Source organism: Anoplopoma fimbria, chromosome 16 (genome assembly GCF_027596085.1).
Source record: "Anoplopoma fimbria isolate UVic2021 breed Golden Eagle Sablefish chromosome 16, Afim_UVic_2022, whole genome shotgun sequence".
NCBI lineage: Eukaryota > Metazoa > Chordata > Actinopteri > Perciformes > Anoplopomatidae > Anoplopoma > Anoplopoma fimbria.
This window is the reverse complement of record NC_072464.1, coordinates 25,543,945-25,553,732: the sequence shown is the minus strand read 5'-3', so window position 1 is coordinate 25,553,732 and position 9,788 is coordinate 25,543,945. Positions and strand designations below refer to the sequence as shown.

The 9,788-nt window shown below is 47.1% G+C and overlaps 1 protein-coding gene across 1 annotated transcript in view; it reads left to right on the top strand.

Annotated features, from left to right (window-relative positions):
• The window catches only part of ttn.2 (titin, tandem duplicate 2), a 201,248-nt gene that overhangs the window by 173,255 nt on the left and 18,205 nt on the right, over positions 1 to 9,788 (top strand). Inside the window, 15 exon segments of the mRNA XM_054614804.1 lie at positions 67 to 363; positions 531 to 1,118; positions 1,222 to 1,524; positions 1,623 to 1,919; positions 2,160 to 2,447; positions 2,561 to 2,860; positions 3,050 to 3,201; positions 3,307 to 3,457; positions 3,573 to 3,872; positions 4,110 to 5,876; positions 6,143 to 6,436; positions 6,528 to 6,815; positions 6,911 to 7,210; positions 7,358 to 7,692; positions 7,984 to 9,715. Of these exon segments, the coding sequence (XP_054470779.1) occupies positions 67 to 363; positions 531 to 1,118; positions 1,222 to 1,524; positions 1,623 to 1,919; positions 2,160 to 2,447; positions 2,561 to 2,860; positions 3,050 to 3,201; positions 3,307 to 3,457; positions 3,573 to 3,872; positions 4,110 to 5,876; positions 6,143 to 6,436; positions 6,528 to 6,815; positions 6,911 to 7,210; positions 7,358 to 7,692; positions 7,984 to 9,715 (7,392 nt within the window).

Below are 9,788 nucleotides of genomic sequence, written 5' to 3'. Positions count from 1 at the left end.
ATATTTTTATCGTTAGGCATAATGCCTGATTATTTAAATAAAACATATTATATCCTTTTTCTCCAGAAAAACCAAGCCCACCACCAAAGCTGGGTGTGACTGATGTTACCAAGGAGAGTGTGTCCCTGGTCTGGGCCAAACCAGAACAAGACGGAGGCAGCAGAATTACTGGATACCTGGTGGAAGCTCTGGAAAAAGGCCAGGAGAAGTGGGTTAAGTGTGGTGTGACCAAGTCCATCCACCTCACAGTGTCTGGTCTGAGGGAGAATGCTGAGTACTTCTTCAGAGTCAGAGCTGAGAACCACGCTGGCTTCAGTGATATTAAAGAAATGCTCACCCCTGTGGCGGTCAAAGACCAGCTCGGTAAGTTACAGATCAGACTGATCAGATTCAACAATGTGATTACAGAATAAAACAACATCCATAACTTGTAATTATTGCATAGAACCAGAGAATAACCAAGTCAAATTAAACAATATTCCTCTCAGTTTCCCCTTGCTATAACTGTCTTTGTTACGTGGTTTCTCCAGAATCTCCTGATATCATCATGAAGGACTTCCCCCATAACACAGTGTATGTTAGAGCCGGCTCCAACCTCAAGTGTGAGATCCCACTGACAGGCCGGCCTTTGCCTAAAGTCTCCCTGTCGAAGGATAACGTGCTGCTGAAGTCAACAATGAGGTTTAACTCTGAAGTCACCCCTGACAGCATCAAAATCATTTTGCGTGAGAGCATTGCTGGAGACTCAGGACGCTACAATATCACTGCCTCCAACTCAAGTGGAACCACCAAAACCTTTATTAATATAATGGTTCTGGACCGCCCCAGTGCTCCAGTTGGACCTGTGGAGCTGTCTGACGTCACTGAGGACAGCGTGACCCTGAATTGGCTCCCACCGGTATATGAAGGCGGCAGTGCCATCACCAACTACATCATCCAGAAGAGAGAGACAACCACAGCCAACTGGATGGATGTCTCTTCTGCTGTGGCCCGCTGCACCATGAAGATCATGAAGCTAACCACTGGCCTGGAGTACCAGTTCAGAATCAGGGCTGAGAACAGATATGGAATCAGCGAGCACATTGACTCGCCAACTGTCACTGTTAGCCTTCCTTACAGTAAGTGATCTTTTGTTTTCTTTATTTTCACATTATCCATTTTTTTATAATTGTTTTCATGATGAACATGTTAAAACTCCTCAACTCTGACTCTTACCCCCAGCTATTCCTGAAGCTCCATCAACTCCTGAGATCACTGGTGTTACCAGGGAGACGATCACTGTAGCCTGGAAGGAGCCTAAGTCAGATGGCGGCAGCCATGTGTTTGGCTACCATCTCCAGATGAAAGACAGGAACAGCATCCTTTGGCAGAGAGTCAACAAAATGGTGATCCGTGCAACACACTTCAAGGTCACAAACATCAATGCTGGACTTATTTACGAGTTCAAGGTAGCAGCGGAGAACGCTGCTGGAATCAGTGCCTTCAGCAACATTTCGGATGCAGTGCTGGCTATTGATGCCTGTGGTGAGTGGAATGTGAAAGCATCTCTATAGCAGAAGAGAATATCTGATTTTACTTCTTAGCAGCAGTTGTCTTATAATGAGTTCTCATTGTTCCTGCAGAGCCACCCACCAATGTTCGTATAAATGACATCACCAAGAACTCCATTAGCCTGGTCTGGCAGAGGCCCAACTACGATGGCGGATCCCCAATCACAGGTTACATTATTGAGAAGAGAGAGGGCGTTGGTGCCAGGTGGACCAAGACAAACCTCACTAATGTCTCAGAAACCCGCTACGCTGTGACTGGCCTAACCCAGGACGAGACCTACGAGTTTAGAGTAATGGCCAAGAATGCCGTTGGCTCAGTAAGCAACCCATCCATGACCGCTGGACCAGCCACATGTGTGGACACCTACGGTACGTCTCTTTTGTTTTGTTTTTCAGTATTTTATTGCCATAAAATTTAGTGCATTGGCTCTCCTCAGAGAATTAACAAGTCACATTTTGACACTCCATGGCGTATTTATTTGTGAAATTGGACATCAAATTTTGGAAATATCAAAAATCTTTGCTACTCTCTTTTTCTATCACGTTCTATTATGTGTGATGCATACATCCATCAGAATTTGAACACTGTTTGTTTGGTTTATCATCCAGGTGCCCCAGAGATTGAAATACCTCAAGAGTACTTCAGCGAGGTCAAGCACATGGCTGAATCTAATGTGCACCTCAAGTTTAATATCACAGCCAAACCTGCTCCCACTATCGAGTGGTTTAAGGATGGCAGAGAGCTTGAGCCTTCTGCCCAGCTCTCTTTCAAACACACATTCGAGTCTACCTGTGTGTTCCTGAAGGACACCACTCGTCTTAACTCTGGACTATATGAGGTCAAGGTGAAGAACTCCCTGGGAACTGCAAGTGGCATTGTCAGGCTGCTCATTCAAGGTAATCAGATATTATTTAAACTGTATTTATGACAGTAATGTTGCCTTCCATGATATTTTACTTATATACAGTACAGTTTTTGACGTGCATGAATATGTGCTCCCCGTTCCCAGACAAGCCAGGCCCCCCTGCTGGAGAGATTCAGTTTAAGAAGGTGACGGCCGACAACATCACCATCATGTGGTCCCCGCCTGCTGACGAGGGCGGTGCCATGGTAACGCATTATATTGTGGAAAAGAGGGAGACCAGCAGGGTCATGTGGTCCATTATCTCTGAGAAGTTGGTCGACTGCATTGTTAACGTGCCCAGACTCATCCAAGGCAATGAGTACATCTTCAGAGTCCGTGGAGTCAACAAGTATGGCATTGGAGACCCACTGGAGTCTGAACCTATAATCGCAAAGAACTCATTTGGTAAGCAAACAAATAAACTTACTATAACTCAGCTCAACTAATGTTAAATCCAAAGTTGATTAGTTTATTTGAAAAAACACTTTAATGTTTTATTTCATATTACTGAAATACAGATGGACCATGAAAGATTTTTTTCAACAATGGGAACTATTATGTTTCATCTAACCTGATCATTTTGCTTTCCTACAGTTGCTCCTAGCGAGCCATCCAAGCCTAAAGTGACTATGATCACCAAGTCCACCATGACAGTGATCTGGGAAAGACCGGCGTTGGATGGAGGCAGCGACATCGATGGCTACTACCTGGAGAAGAGGGAGAAGAAGAGTCTTCAGTGGTTCAAGGTTTGTTTGCTGTCCTGATCTTTACAGATTTTGTTCTAAGGTAAAAAGAAGCCAAACTGATAACTAGCATGTGCAGGCATCATAACATCCTTTTTTGTTGGCCAGGTGGTGAAGGGCACCATCAGAGACACCAGGCAGAAAGTCACCAACCTGTCGGAGAACAACGAGTACCAGTACAGAGTTTGTGCTGTCAACAAGGCTGGAGCAGGAAACTACTCTGAGGCTTCTGACCTCTACAAGGCCTATGACCCCATCGGTATGCTTTTACTTATCACTTAACATCGCCATGCCAGCCTTATAGGAATTTCTTCTTACGATTTGTATCTTCACATAGAGCAGCTGATAACATTTGTACCCTTTGTTTTCTCCAGATCTGCCTGGTGAGCCATCCAAGCTGCGTGTGGTCGACTCCACAAAGACCTCCATCACCCTCGGCTGGGAGAAGCCCGTCTATGATGGCGGCAGTGAAGTCACACACTACATTCTGGAACAAATGAACACAGAGGAAAGAGAATGGGTGACCATCAACCCACAGGTCAAGACCTGTGAGTATGTGGTGTCTCACCTCAAACCAGGAACCTACTACTTCTTCAGAGTCTCTGCTGTCAACTGCAAGGGCAAAGGAGAAGACATCAAAATGTACCAGCCTGTGCAAGCCAAAGATATTTTGGGTTCGTATTCATAACAATCCCTCATGGTATTGACACAGAACATAAATCTTTCATTTTCGTTTTATTTTACCGAGATAAAAAATATTGATAATTAGCATGAATACTTCCTATCGTTTTTATGGCTTCTAATCATTGCTATTGATTGCAATACTGAGCAAACATATTATTTCCGATGGCGTATAATTATGTCATTATTGATGAAACCTAATTCATGCTCTGTACATTTTTCTCCAACAGAGGAGGCTGATTTGGACTTGGACGTTCCCATGAAGACCCAGTACACAGCCAGGGCCGGCCGTGATGTGGAAGTGTTTATCCCCCTGAAGGGACGCCCCACCCCCAATGTGACATGGCGCCGCGGCGACCGCAACATCGCTGGTGACAACTGCTACACCATCACCAGCACTGAGCGAGCCACCACACTCCTCATCCCAAAGGTCACCCGCGATGACCGCGGCAAGTACCTGCTGGAGATTGAGAATGGCGTGGGAGAACCCAAGATAATCACAGTTTCCCTGAAGGTTCTGGACAGTCCAGCCACCTGCCAGAAACTGATGGTCAAGAACGTGACAAGAGGAAAGCTGACCCTCAGCTGGGAGGCTCCTCTCATTGAAGGCGGTTCCCCTGTCACTCATTACATTGTGGAGAAGAAGACCTCCACCATGAAGGCTTACCAGGTGATCAATGCCGAGTGTGCGAACACAACTTACAAGGTGACAGGCCTGGAGGAGAATGTAGCTTACTTCTTCCGTGTGTCTGCTGAAAATGAGTATGGTGTGGGCGACACCTGCGAAACCTCTGAACCTGTGAGAGCCACGGAGACTCCTGGAGCTGTAAAGAACCTGGTGATGGCGGACTCTACAAAGAACTCTGTTACCCTGCAGTGGACTAGACCTGACCATGATGGCGGCAGCCACATCACTGAATACATCATTGAGAAGAGAACCGCAGAGGATCCCACCTGGACTTTGGGAGCGACATGCAAGCGCTTGAGCTGTGAGGTGACGGGACTTAAGGAGAACGCTGTCATGGACTTCAGAGTGTTTGCCAAGAATGAAAAGGGCAACAGTGACTTCTCCATGATTGGTGATATCACGGTGAAGGACTTCATCATTCCACCCGAGGCCAGTCTCAGTGACTACCCCAATGGCGATCTTGCTGTTCGTATCGGTCAGAACATCCACATCGAGTTGCCCTTCAAGGGTAAACCAAGACCTGCCATCAGCTGGCTAAAGGATAACTTGCCTTTGAAGGAAAGTGATAAGATTCGCTTCAGGACTACTGACAACAAGACCGCAGTCACAGTCAGAGGAGCCAAGAAGGAGAATGCCGGCCAGTACACCTTGGTTCTGGACAACAGAGTCATAAAGAACTACTTTGATATCAATGTGATCACTATGGGTCCCCCTTCAGTGCCTGTTGGACCCATCCGCTTTGATGAAATTAAAGCCCAGAGTATCATAATTTCCTGGGATGAGCCGAAGGATGACGGAGGTGGTGAGATCACCTGCTACAGCGTGGAGAAACGTGAGACTTCTCAGTCCAACTGGAAGATGGTCTGCTCCAGTGTTGTCAGGGCCTCCTTCAAGATTCCCAACCTTGTAAAGGGAACTCAGTACCAGTTCAGAGTCCGTGCAGAGAACAAGTATGGAGTCAGTGAATCACTCAGCTCCTCAGACATTGTTGCCCAGCACCAGTACAAACCTCCAGGGCCACCAGCAAAGCCAGTGGCCTTCAACGTCACCAGTGATGGTATGACCATCAGGTGGGAGGCCCCAGGCTTCGATGGAGGTTCCCCCATTCTGGGCTATCATGTTGAAAAGAAGGACAGGAACAGCCTCTTGTGGCAGAAAGTGAACTCCATCATCATCTCCAACAATGAGTACAGGATCATTGGTCTCATGGAGGGCCTGGAGTACTCCTACAGAGTCTACGCTGAGAATAACGCCGGACTCAGCCCTGTTAGTGAACAGAGCAAACATGCGCTCGCTATCTCCCCTGTTGGTAAGTACATGCTAAAGACTACATCTTTCTGTGTTGAGGAAAAGCTTTGTAGTTATGGAAGCAGTCAAACATTTTGGGAAATCATCTTTATTTAGCTAAGAAGATGGATATCAGTTTTGTCTTTGTTTATCAAGTAGAGAAATAGGTCAAGGGCGTGTTTAACAAACACGTGAAGTTGATCAAAAGTTGATCAGGATCCTGTTTGCCTCTGTATTACTTCAGGATTCAGCACTATGGATAAATCGCTTCTTTCTCTTCTCAATTAGATCCACCTGGCAACCCTGTCTGCATTGATGTAACCAGAGACTCAGTCACCCTGCGGTGGGACATCCCCAAGAAGGACGGTGGCAGCAAAATTGTTGCCTACAGTGTCGAGAGGCGCCAAGGCAGAGGCAAATGGCTGAGATGCAACTTCATTGATATCTGCGAGACCCAGTTCACTGTGACTGGCCTGTCCGCTGGAGACAGATTTGAGTTCAGAGTCATTGCCAGGAATGCTGTGGGCACAGTCAGTCCGCCATCTAACTCCTCTGGATACATAATGACTAAGGATGAGAGCAGTAAGTATTTTCAAATCGAAAAAGATTTATGGAAAATGAACCTAAATGGTAGGTTTCTCACATCATTTGTTCGATCCCTTTGCATCTCCAGTTTCTCCTGAGATCGAGTGGTCTCCAGACCAGGTGCTCACGCTGAAGGCTGGCGAGAACATTAAGCTCAACTGCAGCATCACTGGACGTCCCGTCCCCCAGGTTGTCTGGTATAAGGATGGCAAAGAGATTGACAAGAGGACCATGTATGACATCGAGATTACCACCGGCATTGGCACCAGCAGTCTTTTTGTTCGTGATGCTGACAGGGACCACCGTGGCATCTACACCATAGAGGCCAAGAACAACTCGGGTACCAGGAAAGCTGATGTCAACGTCAGAGTACAAGGTTGGTAAACTCTGCAGAATATCTGCCATTGAACAACACAAACCTAGTCATGACCACATTTTTAAGTAAATCCTCTACCTTCTGTTTCCCTTCAGACACCCCCGGACCTGTTGATGGTCCGATCCGTTTCACCGGTATCACAGCTGAGAAGTGCACCGTGTGGTGGAACCCGCCAGAAAACGACGGCTGTGCTGCCATTACCCAATATGTGGTGGAGAAGAGGGAGACATCCAGGATCTCCTGGGCCTTGGTTACTTCCAAATGCGAAGCCTGTTCTTACAATGCTGCCAACCTCATCAAGGGCAATGAATACCAGTTCAGAATCTCTGCTGTCAACAAGTTTGGTGTTGGCAAACCACTGGACTCTGATCCCATCATTGCACAGATGCAATACAGTGAGTAAAGTCACTCATCGGTATTTTCTGTCTGAAATATTGACCAAATCTTACAAGATTGCACTTGAATGCAAAAGAGAAACAAACTGCCTTTTCAATCAAAACTTGACCTCTTTAATTTGACTTGTATTCTGCTCCTCTCCTCAGCTGTACCTGATGCCCCTGGTACCCCAGATGCCACCCATGTGACTGGAAACAGCATCACTGTGTGCTGGACCAGGCCGAGGACCGATGGAGGTAATGAGATCAAACACTACATCCTGGAGAGGAGAGAGAAGAAGAGCCTGCGCTGGGTGAAAGTGTCCTCCAAGAGGCCCATCACTGAGCTAAGACACCGTGTCATCAACCTCACCGAGGGCAACGAGTACGAGTTCCGCGTCATGGCTGAAAATGGTGCTGGAATGGGACCTGCCAGCAGTACTTCCAGGCTCTTCAAATGCAAGGAACCAACCAGTGCTCCAAGTGCCCCCACATTAATTAAGGTAGGGTTGCAGGAACACTGTGAAGAACCATTCATTTAAAGGCGTTGAGGTCAATCTCACAATAAACAAACGCCAAATACATATACTATATATTGTCAGATATATCAGTTATCAGAAAGCTATTTTAGTTCATCAATATTACTATGAAATCAGCAAAAAAATAATCCTATTTTAGTACAGAAGAAACCTAAAGAACTTTAATGTAGGAAACAGAATGTAGAGAAAAATCAACCAAGAAAAATCAAAATTAGAAATTTTACCATAAACTATGCTTTTTTTCTTGTCGATCAGGTCACTGACTCCACCAAGTCCTCTGTCACCCTGGAGTGGACCAAGCCAGTCTTCGATGGTGGCTTGGAAATCATTGGCTACAATATCGACATGTGCAAGGCCAGTCTGGAGGAGTGGCACAGAGTCAATAACCAGCTTTGCATCGACACCAGATACACTTCCAAGGGATTGGTGCCTGGAGAGCTCTACAAGTTCCGGGTCAGTGCTGTGAACGGATCCGGAGAGGGCGACGCCTCAGTGCTGGCGAGTGCTGTTCAGACTCTGGACAGACTTACATCTCCTGAGATTGACATTGATGCCAACTTCAAGCAGACTCACATCGTGAAGAACGGTGGCACTGTCATTCTTCAAATTGCTTTCCGCGGCAAACCAGCTCCTCTTGCCACCTGGTCTAAGATAGATGGTGAGCTGCCCGTCATGGGTGATATAAATACCACAGATTCCTCCTCTACTCTAACCATCGAGGGTTGCACTAGGTACGAAGCTGGCAAATACGTCCTGTCCCTGGAGAACAACAGTGGGCGCAAGTCCATCACATTCACTATCAAAGTGCTGGACACACCTGGACCTCCGGGAGCTATCAGCTTTAAAGACGTTATCCGCGGAGCCTTGACTGTTATGTGGGATGCCCCCACCAATGACGGTGGAGCCCGAATCCACCACTACATTGTTGATAAGCGCGAGGCCAGCCGCCTTGCCTGGCAGGAAGTCAGCACCAAGTGCTCTCGCCAGATGATTAGGGTGACTGGTCTGGATATTGGTGTGCCATATCTGTTCAGGGTGATTGCTGTAAACCAGTATGGCCAGGGAGAACCTCACGAGATGACAGAGCCCATCATTGCCACAGAGGAACCTGCACCACCCAAGAGACTGGATGTTGTTGACACCACAAACTCCACAGCCTCCCTGGTGTGGCTGAAGCCCGAGCATGACGGAGGCAGCCGCATCAGAGGCTACATCGTTGAATTAAGAGCTAAAGGCACCGACCGCTGGGTTGTTGGTGGAGAGACCAAATCCCAGAAGATGCTGTTGGAGGGTCTGATTCAGAACACAGAGTATGACTTCAGAGTCAAGGCCAAGAACGATGCTGGAATCAGTGAGCCTCAGGGCACCTTCAGCTCTGTGGTCATTAAAGAGCCTTGCATCGAACCAACTGCTGACCTCAGCAGCATCACCAACCAGCTCATCACCTGCAAGATCTCCAACACTTTCACAATTGATATCCCCATTAGCGGCAGGCCTGCACCAAAGGTCACCTGGAAGCTGGAGGAGATGAAGCTGAAGGAGACTGACAGAGTCTTAATCAAAACCACAAAGGAGAGCACCACTTTGGTGGTAAAAGACAGCAAGAGAAGCGACAGCGGCAAGTACTACCTGACCCTGGAGAATGCTGCAGGTGTGAAGACATTCACTGTGACCGTGGCTGTTGTTGGTAGACCAACTCCACCCACGGGCCCTGTGGAAATTTCTGGAGTCTCCTCAGAGTCCTGCAACCTGGCCTGGTCCGAGCCAGCTGACGATGGCGGCACTGACATCACCAACTACATCGTGGAAAAACGAGAGTCCGGCTCTGCCTCTTGGCAAGTAGTTAACTCCAGTGTAAAGAGAACCACCATCAAAGTGACTCACCTAACCAAGTATATGGAGTACACCTTCAGAGTCTGTGCCGAGAACAAGTTTGGAGTCAGCAAGTCCACTGAGTCTGCTTCTGTTGTGATTGAGCATCCATTTGGTAAGTTCCATTCAGATTACATTTACAAATGTATTTAAAATGTAAGATTCCCTATTCTCACTCACTTCCACTT